This window comes from Dermochelys coriacea, chromosome 2, assembly GCF_009764565.3.
Source record: "Dermochelys coriacea isolate rDerCor1 chromosome 2, rDerCor1.pri.v4, whole genome shotgun sequence".
In the NCBI taxonomy this organism is placed as follows: Eukaryota; Metazoa; Chordata; order Testudines; family Dermochelyidae; genus Dermochelys; species Dermochelys coriacea.
In genome coordinates, this window is record NC_050069.1 from 183,490,178 (window position 1) to 183,512,941 (window position 22,764).

At 43.0% G+C, this 22,764-nt stretch overlaps 1 protein-coding gene across 12 annotated transcripts in view; it reads left to right on the forward strand.

The window, feature by feature from the left end:
* Positions 1-22,764, forward strand: part of PDE1C (phosphodiesterase 1C) — a 541,496-nt gene that overhangs the window by 474,333 nt on the left and 44,399 nt on the right. For all 12 annotated transcript variants that reach the window (XM_043508789.1, XM_038392424.2, XM_043508790.1 and 9 more), the window contains 2 exons: positions 2,246-2,545; positions 17,048-17,125. In XM_043508789.1, coding sequence (XP_043364724.1) covers positions 2,246-2,545; positions 17,048-17,125 — 378 coding nt within the window. The remainder of the gene's footprint in view (positions 1-2,245; positions 2,546-17,047; positions 17,126-22,764) is intronic.

Genomic DNA, 22,764 nt, shown 5'->3' on the forward strand with positions numbered 1-22,764 from the left:
AGCAACATTACACAACAATTTAGGAGCAGAAGCAAAGAAGAAATTGATTTGTAATGTTTCTGTATAACACTGTTGTATCTTTTGTTAGGATATTATCAACAGAAATGTGATGTGATTATACTGAATATAGTATTTTTGGAAAATGTCTTGGACTGTGTGTGCAAAATAAGTGAGTTTGTTGCTCAGCTCTTCCTACTTAAAAGATCATTATTAAATAATTATAAATTAAGAATCAGAATAAACATCTGCCTCAAGGTATAAAAGCACTGTACAGAGCAAGCATGTTGTGACACTAATTTTAATAGCAGGCAAATTTCTAGCAGTATCGTAATAAATCTTTATATGAATTAATGTTCCCTGCAGTTTTTAACCGAGTTTTGTCTGTCTCCTGTGATTAGGTTGCAAAGTGTTAGCAAATTTTTCAGAGAGTCCAAAACAGGGGAGGTATCTGGGAAGCCTTCACTGTATCATACTTCCTAAGGCATAAGATCAATGTGCATACTGAGCCATCTATGGAAACTAGATTACTGAAGAAATGATTAATAAAGTGTGGGAGGCTCATATCTAATTTAATTATATTTTCATGTGATCCATAATTTATTAATTTAAAAATTAATTAACTTTTGTCAGCTGCTGGCAAGGAAATACAGATTGATGCTTCTTACAAAAATGACATTTTTCCCCTTCTGTTTTGTTCCTCTTTTTGGTAGATTTTCCGGAGAAAATTGCTCTGATTCAGTTGTCAAAAGAATTTTTGTTACATGTGAGAAGATGTTTAATAAACACTTTATAATTCTTACTCCCTTGCTTAGGGTCTGATCCTTCAAGATATAGAGCGCCTTCTGCATAGACGTAGAGACTCTTCAACTCCCATTGACTGCAACTGGATTTAAATTGAGGGTGCTCAGCACTTTGTAGGCATTGTTCAGCAGTCCAAAGGAGCCAGAGTTCTGTATTTTTGTTGTACTACTCAGAATTAGAGTAGTTTGAGAACTGCCTAAGAGACAAGATAATTATATCACTGGTTCTAAGTATTTGCTGTCACAGCAGAACCCAAGATTCAGTTTGCTGGACATTAACACAGACTACTTTTAAAAGGGGAAGTTACTGCTCTTTATTAACTTTATTTTACATGCGTAATCTGAAATGCTATTATTGCTCAGGGCTGATTGTTTCCATGCTTAACAGCCCTTCCTGTACTTCTGTTGTTTTAAAACTCATAAACAAGTCCCTATGGCCAAAACAGGTGGCCTAATGATAGAGGTACTCAAGGCCTAAAGGTACTCAATTCTGCTGACAGGCATCCTGTCCCTGGAAAAGAAAAGGCCAATAGTGGAGATGGCTGACTTAGTGGGAAGCTGAGGTGGGAAGGGGCCAGCTGAATTACATGACCATGTTTCTGATGTGACACGCCCCCAATGGCAGATTTAGGGGAGAGGGGATAAAGGGGCTGAATTTATCTGCCTTTCATTTTCGCTTGACTCCACTGTTCTCTTTCTGACCTAAACTAGTTTGTGGTGTTCCAAGGCAAATTCCACCCCAGAGGTGGCTGCACATCTGTGGTGCATGTGTAGACTGTATATCATTGCATTTTTTGAAGCAATTTAGAATAATTCAGGATGGAAGGGCACTGTGTACATGTAAAATATTAATAGCCAGAGCATTAGACCATAAGGAAAGGAAGGAAAACGTGGGGAAGAGTGAGAGGAAAAGAAGGGCATAAGAAGCCAGCAGAGAGAGACTGAAATCAGGGAAGCATGCTGCACTGTTTGAAGGGCCATGGTTTTCCAGATGAGGCTGGTTTTGGATATAGCATGAGACAAACTGGATTTTTTTGATTTTCACATGCTTATGCCATAGGTGAAACTAGCCTCTCGCCCTCCCTTTACACAGCTGGCTGAACTGTTCTTCCCTTAATTTGCTTTTTAAAATACATAGATATAAAATATTTTGGGTCCATATTTGCAATTGCATTAGTGGTGGGGTTTTCAAATTTGATAACAAATATTGTCTTTAATGGGAATACAGCTAGGCCAATGCTGAGTGCTTTGCAGATCTTGCCGTAAATGTTTTGTTTTTGTGTCTTTTTTTGTTATGTTAATTTCCACATTTATCTAAGTTAAGATCATTTGAGAGGACATGGCTGAAATTGAATTAAAAGTGTATACGGTATCACTCTGGCAAATATGCTGATGGTCTTGATTTTTCCCCCTTCATTTTGGTTCTCCCTTTGCTGAGGATACAGAAGAAAAAGCTAAGAAAGAAGCAGAGGAAAATGCTCATCAGGGAACAGACGAAAAGAAAACAGAAGAAAAAGAGGAGAAAAAGCCAGCTGAGGATACCATTACAGTCAACTCAGAAAACAGCAAAGAACCAAATCCTGGGGAAAGTAAGAGCACAGAATCTAGCAAGGGTCATGTAAATGGGACTCAGCAAAGTGGTGTGAACAAACTTGAAGCCTCTCCAGGGAAAAACGAGTCTAGAGCGGACAAGGACAGTGAGTCTCACCAAGTGACAGGAGAGGAGAAACAGCATGTCCAAAATGGTAAGTCCTTTCATTGTTTCATTAAGGGGTGAATCCAGTCCTAAGCCCAAATTTCTCAGCAAGGTATTGGGGAGATGTGTGAACGAAGAAAAAAGGTCCTGGAGCAGTTCCATGCAACCTACTCTAGTTTAACAGTTGGAGTAACCTCCATTGCCCTAGATTGCTCCCTTCACAGGTGGGAAGTTTTCTTGGAACTCCTTGGAGCTGGACTCTACCAGGTCCTGCATCAAAGATTACCCACTCCCTTGTATGCACTAGCTCAGTGGTTCTCAACCAGGGGTCGAGGCCCCGGAGGGGTACTACAAGCAGGTTTCAGGGGATCCGCCAAGCTGGGCCAATGTTAGATTCTCTGGGACCCAGGGCAAAATGCCGAAGCCCCATCATCTGGAGCTGAAGCCTGGGGTCATGAGCCCCGCTATCCATGGCTGAAGCCAAAACCTGAGCAACTTAGCTTTGTGCGGGCTCCTATGGCATGGGGTCCCAGACAATTGTCTTGCTTGCCGCCCCCTAACGCGCTGGCTGTTATATGCAGAAAACTAACCGTTGTAGCACAAGTGTAGCTGTGGAGTTTATATAACATGTTGGGGGGGGCTCAGAAAGAAAAAGGTTGAGAACCTCTGCTCTAGCTGCACCTTCCTGCACCATTGGATTCATAGATTCATAGATACTAAGGTCAGAAGGGACCATTCTGATCATCTAGTCTGACCTCCTGCACAGCGCAGGCCACAGAATCTCACCCACCCACTCCTACAAAAAACCTCACCTATATCTGAGCTATTGAAGTCCTCAAATCGTGGTTTAAAGACTTCAAGGAGCAGAGAAGCCTCCCTCAAGTGACCTGTGCCCCATGCTACAGAGAAAGGCGAAAAACGTCCAGGGCCTCTCCAATCTGCCCTGGAGGAAAATTCCTTCCCAACCCCAAATATGGCGATCAGCTAAACCCTGAGCATATGGGCAAGATTCACCAGCCAGATACTACAGAATACTTCACAGGATGTAAAGGTGAGGTTTGCCTCCACATGAACATGCAACTATCAGGTACACTGTGCACTCTGAAAGTTGAAACAGATGGTCTGGGAGAAATCCTCAGTTTCACTGAGTGCATGCTTATTGTACTGAGGAAGAGGGAATCAAAGATAGCTCATGAACTGCTGCAGGGCTGGTTTAAGGTCCCTTTCCACTGCTCCAGTGATGCAGACGAACTTCAGGAGAAGCAGAGGATCTGTCCCTTTAATTTTCGAGCTTTTAATTTACATATGAATTGTTTCCTTTGTTATGCTGTTCTTTATGACAAATACAGGCCTTGTTTCCTGTATCCCCTCATTGAATCAGTGCTAGGCACTGTACAAGCAGGAAGGAAGGCATGGATCCTGCTCAAGAACTTATGGCCTAGAAAGACAAATATAGAAAGAGTAGGAAAAAGAAAAGGAACATAAAATGGGAAAAAGGTAATGATTGGCCATATCATGATAACAGCTACAACTTGTCAATATTCTCTGAAATTCAATCTTTTGGCAACATTTTTTGGTAGAAATATTGAATTGCATTTTTAAAAATAGTACTTTTTTGGGACATGTTTCATCCAATTTTTTTAAACCAGCTATAGACCTGGTAAAAAAAATTAAAATTTTGACCATCTCCCCCGCACCCAACACCCTCAAGATGAGAAAGGTTTTGTTACATTGTGTTTTTTTTTTAATTATTAGCTACATCATAAGGCCATTCTCAATTGTCCCTGAGCCATGCTATTTCTCTTAAAGGGAGATTTTCCAGAGCAAGAATTGCAGAGGGGGACAGGGCTTGAGCATGAATATGAGAAAATATATTCAGCAAGTTAGTCTGAAGTAAGGGACATACAAATCCCTGAATTGATATAACCTAAAATATAGTGTGTGAAACTGATGGAGATCTTAATAGTGTTCAAAGCATATTACCTTTTCATTTTATAAATATATGCCTGTTAACAAGGCAGAAATATAGAAAATTACAATAAAGCCATGTACCACCATTCACCAAATGAGTGAATGTCAGCTAGCTAACTACTCCCGAACCACTCTCAATAACCCTCTCAGGAAAACCCCAAGGATATCTTTACACTGCAGCTGGGAGCAGGCCTGGGTCTGAACACAGGTGGCGAGCCCATATTACTGCCCATGTCGCAATGTCCACACTGCTATTTTAAGCACACTTACTCAAGCAGAGCTAGTGCCCGTCCGTCTGCCCAAGCCAGAATGCGCGTTCCCAGCTGCAGTGTCGACATGCCCTGAGTGAATAGATAGGCTTTCAGTGTGCCTTGAAATGGAATCAAAACTCAGGCCAGAATGAGTAAACAAATTCTAGCTATGGGCTTTCCACTGAGAAAGCCCAGCCTGAGAATTACAAACCTAGGGACTGGCAGCTCAGGCAGCTCAGCAGATCTCAACTTCCAGGACAGAGCACAAATAGGACTTCAATGGACAGCTAGTGATGTTTTCTCTTCCCCTCCCCCCTCCCCCATCTTCCCCTTAAAGCAGGGGTTCTCAAACTGGGGGTTGGGACGCCTCAGGGGGTCACGAGGTTATTACATGGGGGGTCGTGAACTGTCAGCCTCCACCCCAAACCCCACTTGCCTCCAGCATTTATAATGGTGTTAAATGTATAAAAAACTGTTTTTAATGTATAAAGGGACGGTCACACTCAGAAGCTTGCTATGGGAAAGGGGTCACCACTACTAAAGTTTGAGAATTACTGCCTTAGAGAGATCAGGAGCTGTTGATTAGCTAGAGCATACCACGTGCACAGGGTGTGTACATCTCACTTGGCAACCTAATCCACCTACAACTAGATATTTCTTTTACATATTTAGCTGTTATCCTTGGGAGAAGTATCGGGAGCAAAGTTGGAGCTTTCTACAATGCATAGGATTTTTCCTATGTTGTGGTAGAAAGCCCCAACATTATTTGAATGCATGGGAATGAGCGCAGAACGGACATGTGAAATCCCATTATAAAGATCCCATTATAAAGATAAAGACACTTTACTGAAGCCTTCTGTTTTACATACTTCTCTAATGATATGGGGGTGACATGCACTTCATTGCTTTTGGTAACTTTCTTTTGCTGCTCTCTTCCCCCCATTGGATCAATTCTGTAAGTGTCAAAAAATGCTTTAAAAGGATGATTTCTGAAAATTAATATCTTGCTCAAGAAAAGAAATTGTGCTCTAATATATTGGAAAAGACTTTTGAGTTATAATTACTGTAGGGCCTTTCGGACTCATGAAACATAATATTCATCTCCTTGGGTCAATACTGCTTCCTTTATGCTATGCCTGTATGGTAATATCTTCTTGTAAAATATTCTGCTGATTATCTCAATTGTTTGGTAATTCCTTTCAAGAAGATAATTATCATTACCATTCTGCAGTGATATGTTAGGCCAGCTATTATAATATTCATAACTTTCTCTTTTCATAATAAATTATATTCAGCGAAAGTTCAAAAATGTCTCCTCACATTAGTTTGAAATCTGTGTCAGTCAGACCCTTGGTGGCTTCTCAGAGGGAGCGCAAGATGAAAGAATATTAATTTGGGCATTCATCATCCTTGCATACACACAGTTGGGGCAAGTCATTTTTATTTTTCAGTGGGCAAGTAAAGTATCATTAGTTTCTCATTCTCAATCATGATAAAGGGCATGTGAGTAGACATTTGTGTTTTGACTGGTAAATTTTCATGCCAATTTTGTGAGGGTGATGCACATATCATAGGAACCTGGGCATTCTTCTTTGATGACAGGTCCCAGTCTTGCAATGAGAAGGGTTCCAGTTCTTCATTGAGCTCCACATAGGCAGACCCTCTCTTTCTCTCTCTACTTCCCTTTCTCCTTCCCCCATGGCTATTATTTATAAAACTTGAAAAGGTTCATCTCTGGTGCCTCGATTTAGCCATCTATCCCTCTTAATCAAAGTGTTCAACTTTAGGCATGAGCGTAGATCCTATTGACTTTAATGTGACTGAAACATATGTTTTAGTGCTTTGCTGAATAGGGATGGACTTAAGCACATGCTTAAATACTTTGTTGAACTGAGGCCTTAAGGAGGCAAAGAGAGAAAGATTAACGAGTTTAATATTCAAGTATGCAATGAACTGAGAAATCAAAAGTGATACTGGGGTGTGGGGGAGAAACCTCAAATAAAGAATTATGGGCGTGATCCTTCAGTCACTGAGCAGTTGTGAGGGCATGCAACATCTTACAAGAAGAGCCCTCATATTATTGGGGGTTTCTGAAAGTAATGGAGATGGGGAATATGATTTTCAGAAGTACTGGAAACAGATGATTTTCAGATTCTCCCTCTACATTACCCAAACAAGTAATGCCTGCCTATTCTTTAGTACAGTGTACAGTAGATGCTGTTAAAATCTTCTTGATATTTAATGTAGGAGTTAATTGTGTCATGATATAGAAGGCTGGCCTCACTGCTGGAGTGCCTCCTCATGTTGTAGCCTCTATCCCCATCTGTCACCCACTGCCAATGGCTGTTTTGGTCCTCCAGTGGTCCACTTCTTCCTGTGAGTTGACCTTCCGGCCATGTCTCCATTTAAGTCTAGCCCTTCTAGGTTAACAAGAAGTCCAACAAACCAATGTCCAAGACCTTGTATCAGATCTTCAGTCCCAACTCTGGGCATGTGGTTCTCAGGGCTCTTTGACATCCTTGTCCACTTATCTGGTCTCACACCACTATACCAGTGGCTGGTAGGGGAACCTGGGGCCACTCAGTACACCAGGTGCAGGCCAGGGACCATATATATAACTAGCAGCAAAGGTCTGCTCAGTCCAACAGCTTGCTGCTGCTTCTCTGGGCTTCTTCCTACCATGGCCTTTCTCAGACCTTCTCCCCCACAACCTCCCTAAGCTCACCCTTATTTCGGGGGCAGGTGTCCCAGGGCTCTCCCCGAAAATCCTGCAACAAAATCCAAAACTGAAAGTTCTAACTTCTCAGGCTTAACCTTTCCTTTCTTTGTACACCTCCAGTTCCTCTGCTTTGTTCCTTAACTGAACACAATCCTGGGTTCTCCCCCTAGACATCCAAATCCTGCCCTTCTTTCAGTGTGCACCTCCAGAGCCTGCACCACACCTCCTCTTGCTTGCCAGCCTTCTCTACTGGGGCTAGGATCCCCAGGTTTACTCTCCCCCTCCCCCGGGCTTTCTCCTCACAACCTCTCTAGTCCCAAAGAGAGGAACTGCAGAGTTCCTTCCTCTCCTCCTAGCAGCCACTTCCTGCTCTCAATTTCCTCTGATTATAGTCCTCTCCCCAGCGGGGCTTCATCCGCAGTTAAGGGCTTCATCTGCCCTTCCCCCAACACAGCCAAGCCTGGTATGTTAATTTTCCTCTCCAGCCATATTAACCCATTCAGAGCCTGTGTGGGGTACTCACCCTGTCAGGGCCATCCTTAGGATTTATGGGGCCCTACACATTTTTATTATTGTATAATTATTTATTATACAGTATTATTAAACTGGCGCCCTTATGCCCGACTTGCTCTAAGCAACACAAACATAAGCTTACAGTATTGGAAAACTTGCCACATGCACTTTATTAAAAACAGTTTACTTGTGCTGCCTTCACCCCTAACCCCTGCACTTCCCTCCCACCTGTGACCCAAACCAGCCCTGCGCTGCCAGCTTGCCCCACCACTTTGCCCCCCTGCCCTGTACCTCCCACCACCTTATGCCCAGCAACCTCCAGGCCCAGTGGCCATCACCCAGAGATCTCCACCACAAGAAATCCCTATGCCCAGCAATCTCCCACCCACAGACACACACCCACCCCACTGCCCAGCGCCCCCTCACAGCCCCCCTCAACTGCCCAGCACTCATATTCCTGAGGGAATTCAGCACCAAAAAATTAAATTCTATGCACAATATTTTAAAACTCTGCAAAATTTTGTCAACAAATAAATGTGGAGGCTCCAGCATGGCAGTGGCAAGCATAGGCCACTGGCTGCACAAGGTGGGAGATCACCTTGCAGCCTTCCCTCTCCCCGCCCCTCCTAGGATAGGGACTTGGCAGTGAGATATCTCTGTGTGCATTTCAAAAGGCCACAGGGAAGCATTTTACATGATGGCTGGGATGTAAGCCATGACCCAAAACCTATGTGAATGACAAAAAAGAAATAGCTGATAACAATGTCTGAGTCCAGCCCTCATCCAGGCCCTTGCCTGCCACTGCTCTGGACCATCTACTCCCAAGTGGCCTTTCATTCTCCCTAAAATAGAGCATTTCCCTCTAATCCTGAAATCCTGAAAAGAAAAGAGGTACTTGGGATGTCCAGTTTAACAAGAAAAGGAATTATATTTAGGCACCAGTCTTTTTTTCTCCCCTGATTTATACACCTGGTTGCAACACATGGCTGAGTGGCATTGTACTGGGTATAACTCAGCATGCAGTTTCAACATTACTTCAACAGTGGGGCTGGAGCCAGAACCAGCCAAGTCTCATTTGAACAGTGGCTCTCGTTTTGGATTATTTAAGGCTGTTTTTAAAGGTCTTTAAGGAAGAAGGTGCTGCAATCTTGAAGGGACCTTTAAAATCCCACTCAACTCTGCACTGTTTAGAACTCTCCCTCTTCAAAATGCTACCAGCTTAAGAGACAGCCCTGGAGCTACTTGGATCCACAAGAAAAAAATCATTTCCCTTTTCCCTAAATAAAAGTTTTTTCAGCTACTCCAGCCTTGTCAAGGGAAAGTCCATCTTCCTCCCCAGGTAAGAGGTTGCTCCCTCCCTTGCATTCTGCAGTCCTGATTGCTGCTTTTCTGCTCCAGGTACATCCCCCTCTTCCCATTGTTTTAGTGTCAGTTTCCTCCTGTTGACACTAGAATATTGTGAATGGTCAGGAAAAGCAAACACCACCTTCTTATATTTTCCTTCAACTTTCCCTCCTCCCCAGCCTGGTTATGTGTGTGCCTCTCCCTCCTCCAAGCCTGTGTCTGCTGTTGATCCCTGCTGGGGAAGGGAGGAGAGGAAAGGTGACGGTTCAAAGGGGATCCTGGCGTCTGGGCTTAGACTTCAGAGAAGAGGGAGGTGGAGTGAAAAGGAGACTAGGAGAGAGATTGCAGGGAGTTGCTGGTGGAGCAGGGCATGTGGGCAGAAGAGGGGAGAGGTGCAGGTACAATGTGGGGCTGCTCGAACACTACAGTAAATCTACATGCACTACAGTAAATCTACATGGTGTAAATATTGAGATTTTAACTGCAACCACTGTGGACCAGATTGTGATTGGCCTTTCAGTGGTTTGGCAAAGAGGAACTAGAAGATAAAGTGCCCTGCTCTGTTCCCCCATCATACTGGTACCATCAACAGTTGCAATCCTAGCATTCACTTTGGCTCTTCCACACTGGCTCCAATAAGACACAGTTGAGCCCTGTGAACCTGATCTAAAGCCCATTGAAATCAGTGGGAGGTATATTTGTCTTTTTGTTGATTTCATTGGAATGAGGATCGCAGCTTGATATAGCTGTATAATATGAGTCTCCATTTCACAGTTCAAGAATTTTTTTTTAACCGACTCTTCGTCAGCACAGAGAAAGGTGCTTGTAACTTAAATAAAAAAAATGAGGGTCTTTGGCCTGGAATTAGTGCCAGACTGAGTGTTGATTGTGGAAGGTGGGAATATTTTTATTTTCTTTCTTCCACTGATGCATCTGGATAATTTGCTTAATTTGATCATCTGCAGTGGGTTTCCCAGTCATTAATGTGATTTAATGAGGTTCTACTTTGTTGTCATTGTATTACTCTTGCAATAAGGATCTGTGGTTAATCCTGCTTTCACTGGGCTCCTGCAGGAGGTTTTGTTTGCTTGTTTTTGTTTTTAAACCCACTTTTAATCGAGGCTGTGCTCAGTTCACTTCTTGCACCAGCAGATTATTCTGTAGTACCCAGGATTCACCTCCTGTGGGAGGATAACTAGTGTTTGCATGTCTTCTCTCCCATAGAGGTTCCATCATGAGAGGACAGCTCTAAATCATAGCTCCTTCCATTGGAGTCTTGCTGATGGAGTCTACTTGCAATGCAGGGCTGGCATAGCACGATCATGGCTGGTGCTCCAAGAGATTGTATGATGTGATGCTTTCATCACTTTAAAGAGCCTGCAGCCTGAGGCCATCTAATGTAGGTCTAACAGACTGCCAGAGAAAGTCCCACTTTTCCATAAGTAGTATTGTCAGTAGGGTGAAACCTTTTTATGGGTTCAAGTAAAACCCTACTGTGATTGATAGGTGTGAACTCACCCTTCAATTAACATAACTGTAAGGATAGGTTCCCACCTAAGACCGAAGGACTACGTGAATCCACCTAGGATCTTTTGCTAAATAATGTTTTGTGTAGAGAGGAGGGAGAACAGACAAAATACTTGAGACACAGCTGGTGGGAGCAGGTGAAAGCAGAGTGACTCTGGCTCTGGAAGAAATTTGGGGAGAGGTATTTGGGCTAGTAGTGCAGGCTGAAAGGAGTGTTCTTAGCGCTGTGAGCAAAAGAAGCAGTTTCCTGCTATTTGCATTCAGAGATGCAGGACTTTGCAGATTCTTTAAATTGTAAACAAACAAATCTGCATCAAAGAAATATCTGACTATCACCAGTTTCTACTCCCATGTGAGACATCCCCAGGGCCTCAAGCTTTGACTAGTTACTCAGGTTGGAAAGGGGCAACACTGGTGTGAGAAGTGGGATCCAGTTTCCAAGAAGAGAGATTGTGAGCCTGGTGTACTTGGTGAACCAAGATGAAACAAATAATGGAGGTACTTGCCAAAAGCAAAAACAGAAAGCAGGAATTAAAACAAGACCTAAAGAACAGGAGCTGGAGACTTTGCAACAGGAGTTAAGAGAAGACTTAAAACAAGTTATAAATCAGAAAATGCCCAGCAAGAAGTTGCATTCTGAGATAAGATCCTTGTTGGAACAGCAACTACAAAGTGCTTGGACAGATTGGGAAGCCCAGCTGCAACACACCCAGGTTGGCATGGTAAAACAGATTGGTGAGGTGACCACAGTCAGACTGCCATATACCAGAAGTTTTTCCATGAATTAGTGGAGACAAACAGGCTTTGGAACTGCTAACTGAGATGAATTGCAGCAAGGATTCAAAAAGCTAAGAATAAATCAAAGGGTCACTGACCACAGTGGAAGGCAGCTGCCTGGATGAAGAATTGAGGCAGTCAGAGCTTGGGTGAAATATCTATCAGCATTTCCTACCCCATTTGTAACCCACAGAGGCCCAGAGGGAAAGCTTGTGCTGTCCCAGCTCAAATAATGCAAAAGCCCACTATTTCGGAGAGGAAAACTCCCTGGGAGGCTTATTTGGGTCTATTCAACATTATAGCTCAAATGAATGGCTGGGATGGTGGACAGAAAGGGGTGGTTCTAGTAGCCAGCTTGAGTGGCCCAGCTCTTAGGGTACTGCACAACCTATCCCAGAAAACAGATTGAATTATCCATACCTGTACACGCCTTTGACATGCAGTTTGGAGCTAGCCATCAATCTGAGCTGGCCCAGAGACAGCTAAGAGTTAGAAGGAAAGAGAAAGAAGAAACCTCACCTGAACTGGCAGAGGACCTGTGGACGCTTGTGTTCCTGGCATACCCAGGATAAATTGGCAATGGACCAGTTTGTAGATGCTCAGCTGGGCATGGACTTGCAGATCAAAAGCAGCAAAAAGAGGCCAAAGACACTCAAGAGGCCATGGAATTTGCCACAGAACTTGAACCTTTCCTTGAGCAGTGCACCAGAAGAGGAAGCAACCACTAGTTGAGGAGGATGGAAGCTGATCTCCGTGAGGCCTGTAAGTAGAAATCTGTGTCTAATGTCTGATAGAAGAGGGGATCCTAATCTGGTTCATGACCTTACTGAATGATTAGAACAAATGATAAATTCTCTTTGTAAAAGAAGGGAAACTGGCAATAATGCAAAAATTAAAGAAAACAGTCAAGTTTGTACTGTAACAAAACTAGCCACAAAAGGGAGGATTGTAATAAATTTAAGGCATGCCAAGACAGATTGTTGCAAGCATCTAGTGAAAGCCTCTCTCCCAGTTCAGAAAATGAAGGAATGTCCAACCCAAAGGGACAAAGTTTGGCAATACACTGATCAGCCACATTGTTTTTGTTTAGCTCTGGGCAGTTAAACAACAATAGTGGGGGTCTGAAGGAGTAATAGGCTCTGTGATGTGTACAGGAATAATTCACATGGTCTCAAACATAACCGTTATTAAACCAGACACAAGGCTAGGCAAGAGAGGATCCAAAACTGAACTGCCTAAATGGTCTCAAATGGAGACAGTGGCTGGGGCAAGGGCACCCAGCTGAAAATTGGGCTTGAAGATTAGAACTCTGGCATTTGAGCAAGAAGTCTGGGTGGCTGAAATAGTGGATGAGCTATTAATTGGCTTGGATTTCATTTATGGCTAGTAACTGTGTAATAAATGCCCAGAAAGGTGTCCTGCAGATTCAGTCCATGTAAGTTCCCTTTAAAGATATGGCCTAGGTGAGACAAATAGTTTGTAAGTAATCAGTGTTTCTCGTACATCCAAACCTTGAATATTATGTGCAGTTTTGATGGCACCTTCTCAAAAAAGATATATTAGAAATGGAAAAAGAATGGAGAAGGGCAATAAACATGATTGATTGGAGTATGGAACAGCTTCCACATGAGGAGAGATTGGAAAGGCGGGACTATTCAGCTTGCAAAAAAGATGACTAAGGGGGGATGGGATAGAGATCCATTAAATCATGAATGGTGTGGAGAAAGTGAATAGGGAAGTGTTATTTACCCCTTCACATAACACAAGAACCAGGGATTAGCCAATGAATCAACAAAAGGAAGTATTTTGTCACACAATGCACAGTCAGATTGTGGAACTCATTGCCAGGGACTATTGTGAAGGCCAAAACTATAAGTGGGTTTAAAAAAGAATTAGATAAGTTCATGAAGGATAGGTACATCAATGGCTATTAGCCAAGATGGTCAGGGACACAACCCTATGCTTGTAGTGTCCCTAAGTGTCTTACTACCAGATACAGGGACTGAACAACTGGGGATGGATCACTTGATAATTTCCCTGTTCTGTTCATTCCCTTTGAAGAATCTGGCATTGGCCACTGTCAGAAGACAGGATACTGGGCTAGATGGACTATTGATCTGACCCAGTATGGCCATTCTTATGTTCTGTTGTTCTTACATTTGCAATGAATGAATTGTCCTACCTCCGGGCAGAAAGTATTATAACCAATACATGCTGTGGTGGCTTTCCAGCAAGGGAAAGATGGGAAATGATTGAAACCTGTTTGCAGGTGCAGGGTCTTGGGGGGAATCTTAGCTGCCAAATCTCTTTCAGGTCTGAAACAAGAACCGATCCCTGTTTGTGTGCTGAATGTTTCTGACAAGCAGTAAATCGTAAGAAAGGGAAACTATTTCAGTGGTCAGCAGGGTGTGATTTAGCATTTCAGAGTAGAAAAAGGCTCTTGGGGCTATTTCTGTCTTGGTCTATCCATGTTTCAAAACCCTCTTCATATTGGATACAGATGCTAGTACTTGTGGTTTGAAGGACAGAATCTCAGGTTGGCTGCCCCCCCGGATCTGAGAATATAGCGGTGGAAATTGAAACTGAAAAAGTTGTCACAGGGATGAATTCCCCATTTTAAAGCAGAATGGGCAGGGTTTGTTAGACACTGATAGGACATCCAGAGAAAAAGCCCCAAGAGATTTGGGTGAGAATAAAATTCTTTTATGTAGGTGATGGTAAAACTGTCCTGACAGAAAGACACTGTGTATATGTAAATAGTTAAGTATAGTTGTATCACTTGTAATTTGTTAAAGTATTTATTTTCTTTGTATTTGGGGTAAGTTTTTGGGTGTCACCATGTTAGGCCTCATTGGGTTGATTTGCAGATTTGTGTTGGAGGGTGTTATGATGAACTGGGTGAAACTTTGTTGTGGGTTGAGTTAAAACTTTCTTGAGATTGATAAGAGTGAACACAACCTTCAGTTAACATAAGGGCAAGGATAGGCCTCCACCAAAGAGAAAAAGGAGTATGTAAACCCACCCAAGAGCTTTTGCTGAGTTGTGTGTGTGTGCGCATGTGCATGTGCGCACACAGAACAGACAAAAAACAGAGACTCAGACAGCTGGCAGCTGAAAGCCCTGTGTCTGACCCCAGAAGGAGTTGGGGTGCAGGCTGAAAAGAGTGTTCCTAGTTCTGGGAGGAAAAGAAGCTGTTTCATGCTATTTGATTCTTTTGCATTCAGAGACAGGACTTCACACATTTTTTGTAAATAAACAAAACTGCATCAAAGAAATACTTGACTATCACCAATTTATACGCCCAGCTGGAACATCCCTAGGGACCTAAATTTGGATGCTACTTGGGTTGGAAAAGGGAAACAATATTTTTCCACTCCAGGTATGACTATTTGAGGTTAGGTCTTTTGGAGCTCTTTAGGTGGGCTAGGGGATTGATGGGATGCTGACCCACTGTTGTTCCTTCATGTATGGGCCTGCTTTTCCCATTTGTCCACGCATGCACTGCCTCACTGGGCAACTAGCGAGACATATCTCTGGTCACTGCTGTTTGGACTCTGGAGTTGAATGATCCCTGACAAAGTCTGACTCTTTTTAAATATTGATTTCCAATATAGTTTGACAACAAACATAGTCTGGTTCAAAGAGAAAGAGGAAGAGTTTGGTCTGGGTAGTTTTACCACTCTCCAGTTTAAAGAACAGGAGTACTTGTGGCACCTTAGCGACTAACAAATTTATTACAGCATAAGCTTTCATGGGCTACAGCCCACTTCATCGGATGCATAGAATGGAACATATAGTAAGAAATATATACATACAGAGAAGGTGGAAGTTGCCATACAAACTGTAAGAGGCTAATTAATTAAGATGAGCTATTATCAGCAGGAGAAAAAAACGTTTTGTAGTGATAATCAAGATGGCCCATTTAGACAGTTAACAAGAAGGTGTGAGGATACTTAACATAGGGAAATAGATTCAATATGTGTAATGACCCAGCCAGTCCCAGTCTCTATTCAAACCCAAGTTAATGGTATCTAGTTTGCATATTAATTCAAGCTCAGCAGTCTCTCATTGGAGTCTGTTTTTGAAGCTTTTCTGTTGCAAAATTGCCACCCTTAAATCTTTTACTGAGTGGCCAGAGAGATTGAAGTGTTCTCCTACCAGTTTTTGAATGTTATGATTCCTAATGTCAGATTTATGTCCATTTATTCTTTTGCATAGAGACTGTCCGGTTTGGGCAATGTACACGGCGAGGGCCATTCTTGGCACATGATGGCATATATCACATTGGTAGTTGCGCAGGTGAATGAGCCCCTGATGGCATGGCTAATGTGATTAGGCCCTATGATGGTGTCCCCCGAATAGATATGTGGACAGAGTTGGCAACGGGCTTTGTTGCAAGGATAGGTTCCTGGGTTAGTGGTTCTGTTGTGTGGTGTGTGGTTGCTGGTGAGTATTTGCTTCAGGTTGGGGGGCTGTCTGTAAGCAAGGACTGGCCTGTCTCTCAAGATCTGTGAGAGTGATGGGTCGTCCTTCAGGATAGGTTGTAGATCCTTGATGATGCGTTGGAGAGGTTTTAGTTGGGGGCTGAAGGTGATGGCTAGTGGCGTTCTGTTATTTACTTTGTTGGGCCTGTCCTGTAGTAGGTGACTTCTGGGTACTCTTCTGGCTCTGTCAATCTGTTCTCTCCAGTTTGTGATTGAAGTAACTGGTAACTGGCAATGAAGATTGTGGATGATCCCCATGCACGTTCCCAGGCTTCATAAAGTAGGAATGTACCTCAGGGGTCCAATTGCTATTGTCATTGTACGTCACCTAAGGCCTTGCTTCCTTGGACTGTTCGAGAGAGTCCAGGACTAGAGCTACCTAGGAGACCCAGCCACTTACCACTATGAAACTTAAGCATCGTCCAGTAAAAACAGGTCTAGAAGTAGATGTGATTAGTAACTAAAAGTCAAATAACATTTTTTTGTATAGTTTGGGATATTTTAAGGTGGCGCCTTTAGACTGGGATTTGCCTGTGGGAGGATGTCATGTGTAAACAGTGTCCCGTGGCCATTCTCAAAACTACTGCCCTTGAAAAGTGCACATTTTAGAGGTCTTGATTTTGGAACAAGAACAATGCTACATTTTATTGTGAAACACAGCTGTTATTGCCAAAAGTGGTTATGAATATAAATTTGCATTTGTACTTCCTTTCTGTACTTAAAGAGATACATACAATTATTTGAAATCCACAAGCTATTTGTGAGGTTTGAATTTTCTGTTAGAGTTGTGTAAATCTTATCTGGTGACGTATCACTATAGTGTGCTAATCCGAAATATCAACTAATGTGTGCTATTTCCCATGAAGACAAATCTTTCTCAAATACTTGAATTTGATTGGATTAAAGGCAGTACTGAGCTACAGCCTGTATTAAAGATGCGTATATGTTTCACTTCTTATTTCCAGGTGAATTGAAGGATGATGATAACAAGTCAGACAAGAAAGATCAGTCTAGTATGGGAAATGAATCAAAGAAAACAGATGGTAAGGACCTAATTTCTATCACTTTTTTCCCGAGCACTGTATGTAGTGCAATGCATTCTAGACAGCCAAAAGTTTGTCCTAAAATTATAGTATAAGAAATCCAGGGAAAAAATACTCTGCAACATTTGGAAAAACTCTTTGGGGCATCTTCAGATAAAATTGTCTCTTTCCCAAATAGTGTCTAGCAGTACTTAATTGTTGTGTTGGTATACCATGTTCCTTACACATGAACTCTAAAAATTTCTACAAGAAAAATCCTGGATAATTTAAGCTTCTCAAAAGAAAACATGGTTACATTTAGCTCCATCTTTTTTTACTTTAATTTGGTCAAACTCTGCTCTGAGTTACATCATTGTAAATGCAGATTAACTCCATTGACTTCAAAATTTAGCCCATAGTTTATAATCATATATCACACTATGCCAATATAGAAATAAGATTTTCCTGGTTTAACTGGTTATGTGAGAATTCTTCCGGAGTAGTGGAATCCTAAGTGAGATACAACAAGTATAGATGACCTTGTGCTATCCCCGTCCGCATCTGGTGTAGTGTGCATGTTAAGGACATCCTAGAGAAGAGATATAGCTGGAATACTGCTGCATTCCAACAGGCCACAGCCTTGGAACAGCCTATTGGGTGTCATTGCAACTGGAAACAATTTAGAGCAGCCCTGAGGCTGCTCTAAATTATGCCAGAAGTCAAACGGGTTCCCAGGAATCAAGGAAGTATAAAAGTGAACGTAAGCCACCTTTACCCCTCTCCCTCTCCTCAGGTATGCCAAATGGAGTTGCAATATAGCTGAGGATCTGGGCCTATTGCTATGGGAATGATTTAATAAATGTTAATTTACATTTATAAATGGATACATAACTTGCTGTTACCTTTTACTTGTCTGTATATCTCAGTTAAATCCACTGAGAAAATGCAGTTTTCACCTTTATAGACACAATATGGTATCTGGTTTTGACTCTCAAAAATAACAGTCCTATTGTAACTACTACAGCAAAAGTTAAGAATGACAATAATTATATCTTCTATTTCACTGAAATAAAATATATTCTCTTAATTGGATATATGTGAATGAATTACTCAATAAGCACATTGTCCTGATAATTTTGTAATTCAAAGGAAAAGGTGACTAACACCATAAATAATATAACACAGTGGATGCAAGAACATATATTAATTCTACACACATGAATATGTATTTTATAAAATGATCTTTTTAAAAAGGAATGTCTGTCAGGACTTGCTTATTTTATTAGAAAGCCATATTCTTTACACACTTCAGATGAATATCTGCCAGCAAAAAACCCTTGGTCAAATAATGAAAAAAACAGAAAGGGAGCTATATTAATAAATAAATGATTCAGGTTCAATTCACTACTGTTTGCAGACCCATGCTATTAATTAATCATGAATATTCAAATGACCTCTATATGGTCATGAAAGTATTTGCAAATCCCCAAATCTTCGTGAATCTGTTATTCACATTTTATTATCTACTATTTCTTGTGCACTGTTGAAAATAGCTATTTGTTACTCTCCCATTAAAAAGTGCGAGACATCCATTTAGAGAGCAGAACCAGTACCAGGTGATAGTACACATAGTAAATAGTCAAATGAAACAATGCAAGAGCAACCCAGAGGCTGAGTATTGTTCATTCAGACACTTCAGACAGCTCTTACTTCATTGTCAGAAAGCAGAAAAAGTTTGTGAATGATTTTCAAACCAAAGAAAAGATGTACATATGTCACTCTCTTGTTTTGACAAATACTGTTCAATCAGCTCTATCTGTTACTTGCTGTTGAATAAAGCACTTTACTAGTAGAGTAGGAGATCTAGAAAAAGAAGTGCTAGTTTGAGGCATGTGGTTACATGCAGAATAATGAAATATTTACACAGCCAACTTCAGGTATGCTGGAGAGAGAGAGAGAGAGACTGTAGGGAAATAGAGTCACACCTGCATGTAATAGAACAGGGATTCTCAAACTTCATTGCACCGCGACCCCCTTCTGACAACAAAAATTACTACATGACCCCAGGATGGGGGACTGAAGCCTGAGCCCAAGCCTCATTGCCCCAGGATGGGGGGGGGAGGGGGAGGGCAGGGCGGGGCGGGGCGGCCAAAGCCTGAGACCTGTCACCCAGGGCTGAAACCCTCAGGCTTTGTCCCCAGGTGGTGGGGCTCAGGCTTCAGCCCCAGGCGGTGGGGTTCAGGCTTCAGCCCTGGGCCCCAGCAAGTCTAACACCAGCCCTGGTAACCCCATTGTAATGGATCCACTTTGGGCCTGACCCACAGTTTGAGAACTGCTATGATAGAGTATAAGACCCTGATCTTGCAAAAGCTTACCTGTGCTTGACTTTATGCACTATCAGGAATCAGAATGAGTTCACAATATGTAAAGTTAAGCATGTGCATAAGTCTTTGAATGTGCAGAGTCTAAGTCACTTAGGGCTACTCTGAAACCTGTCACTTAGGGCTTGTCTACGCTGGCACTTTACAGTGCTGCAACTTTCTCACTCAGGGGTGTGAAAAACACCCCCCGAGCGCAGCAAATTTCAGCACTGTAAAGCGCCAGTGTAGAGACTGCACCCGCGCTGGGAGCCGCGCCCCTTGTGGAGGTGGGTTTTTTTTAGAGTGATGGGGAGCTCTCTCCCAGCGCTCTGCCGTGACCACACAAGCCACGTTAAAGCACTGCCGCGGCAGCACTTTAGAGTTGCTAGTGTAGACTAGCCCTTACAGAATAAGGTATTTGCACAGAGAGTCTGGGGAACTTAGCATCATCTTCCCCTTCTCCATAAAATAGAAACTTCGCAGTAGCTGAGTAGGAACTAACTTTTGGAAGCTCCACATTGCATATTATATAAACTGCTATACCTGTACATTAGAAGCCAAATCCTGAGGTCTTTAGTCAGGGATAATTCCAACTGCTTTCAAAGGGAGTTACTCCTGAGTAAGAAGCTGAGAATGTGATTGAAGAGCGTGAATTGTTAGCAGAATTTGGGTATTTCTATTGTTCCCATTACTGTAGTATCAGAGTGCCTTGCAATCTTTAATGTAGCACATGACAATACCTTGTGAGGTAGGGAAGTATTTCCCCTATTTTACAGATGGGGAACTGATACATACAGGGGCTAAATAAGTTGTCCAAGATCACAGAAGAAGTCTGTGGTGGAGAAAAGACATGAATCCAGGTCTCCCAAGTCCTAAGCTAGCCCCTTTACAGTGGATCATCTTTCCTCTCCCTTCACTCTGTCAAACTTATTCTGGTTGATTTCAGCCAGACACTCATTGCTTTACTATAGTTCTTTACTTATGAATATCCTTGCTTATGGGGCAGGCCCCCTGTTCAGTAATATATACTTTATCTTCAGTACTGAGAAAGGAAATATAGAATGGCAGCCACACAGACTTATCAGAAACATCATCAGCATGAACAGCATGTCAAATGTTTCCATTTGGATAGAATAGTATTAGAGAAGGTTGGAAAACCTATTTTTTACTTATTGAATAATTGCCTTGCTGAGGATGCAAAAGAAACAGCACAACTGCAGACAGTAAGCAAAAAAAGTAGGGAGAGGATCCCTGTTAGGGGTTTCCACTGATCTTCGTGGAGGCCACGTTGTTATCGTTGTTACTGGAATTTGTTGCTCTTGGGATCAAAGCACAGTTTGTTTTATTATTTTTATTAATCTAGGAATAATAGACAATTAGAAGGATTTTATTATGTTTCTAAGCATGTGAGCTTATCATTCTAGTAATAAACACTCCAGTTTCACAGGCATCAGCACTGTACTCTCTTGGCTGGAGGAACTGCCACTCTGAAAGAGGAAAACATGCCAAGGATAAGTGTGTAATAAGCAATGCTTCCATCTAGTGGCTAAATTGTAACCCCATGTTTTACCAGGTAGAAATTTCAAAAATATCATGTTCCTCCTATTCAACATATTTGTCCTAGAATATGGAGGGAATATAGAAATGTTTTATTATTTTTATAAACCGAATCTACATTTCTGTGCATACCAGACTTAACAAGACTTCAGGAGTTGGTTTTCTGACATGAGCAGGCGAATGTTGTTAACATAGCCTGTTCAGTTATGTTGCATATGCTGCACTTGAAAACACCTACTTGCAGTCATTTGCTGCTGATTCTATTTGGTAATCACTTCCTAGTCACCCAATATACCTTAGCTATGGGCCAATGATTCCTTTTATTACTGTGCCCAAGTATCCTTCAAGAGGATTTTAAAATACCTTTGGTGGCAGATTAGTTAGTGTGATTACCTGAACTTCTGATATAATGCATCGTTGGTGAATAGAATGCTCTCTTCTATAGCATTAATTCATTTTAATGGCAATAGTTCCGTGTTTCTATAGGGCATTTTACTACTTATGTTAACAGATGTCCTTTCCTGGTGTCACTCTGAACAGTGGAGCTGTTATTAAAACATATCAGCTGCATCGAAGAGTCCACCTGTCTTTGCAGCCTCCTTCTGGAGTGAGCACTGGCATTAGGGTTGCCAACTTTCTAATTGTACAAAACCAAACACCCTGCCCCGCCCCTTCTCCGAGGCCCAGCCCCCGCTCACTCCATTCCCCTCCCTCTGTCGCTCACTCTCTCCCACCCTCACTCACTTTCATTGCGCTGGGGCAGTGGTTTGGGATGCAGGAGGGGGGTGAGGGCTCTGGGCTGGGGGTGTGCGAGAATGAGGGGTTCAGGGTGTGGGAGAGGGCTTTGGGCTGGCGCAGGGGTTAGGGTGCGGGGGGGGGTGCGGACTCTGGCTGGAGGTATGGGCTCTGGGTGGGGCCGGGGAAGAGGGGTTTGGGGTTTAGGAGGGTGCTCTGGGCTGGAGCTGAGGGGTTTGGAGTGTGGGAGGGGGTGCGGGCTCCGGCTGGGGGTATGGGCTCTGAGTAGGGCTGGGATGAGGGGTTTGTGGTGCAGGAGGGGGCTCAGGGCTAGGGCAGGGGGTTTGGGTGTTGGGGGGAGGGGGTGTGGGCTCTGGAAGAGAGTTGGGGTTTTGCGGGGGTGCGGAGTTCTGGCGGTGGTTACCACGGCTCCCAGGAAGTGGCCGCCAGGTCCCTGCAGCCCCTAGGTGCCTGGGCAGCCAGGGAGGCTCTGCGCGCTGCCTTTGTGCCTGCAAGCTCCACCCCCACAACTCCCATTCATCACGGTTCCTGGCCAATGGGAGCTGCAGAACCGGCACTCAGGGCGGGGGCAGCGCACAGAGTCTCCCTGGCCGCCCATGCGCTTAGGGGCTGCAAGGACCTGGCGGCCACTTCCAGGAGCTGTGTGTTAGCTCTGGGCCCCTGCTGCGCCACTGACTACTGGACTTTTAATGGCCCAGTCAGCGGTGCCGACCGGAGCCACAAGGGTCCCCTTTCAACCGGGCATTCCAGTCGAAAACTGCATGCCTGGCAACCCTGACTGGCATGATTTTCAGAGTTGCAGTGCAGAGTTATATGTCATCCAGCCAAAATCAAATATCCAGCAGTGAAGGTAGGCTGCTGCACTAAGGAATCTCTATCTTGTGGCGAAGTCCTGCTCACCTTTCTCACATAAGTAGGCTTGTTGTCAATGGGACTGCTCAAATGGGTAAATGAGCAAGATTTGTCCTTACTTCCTAGAAGTATGGC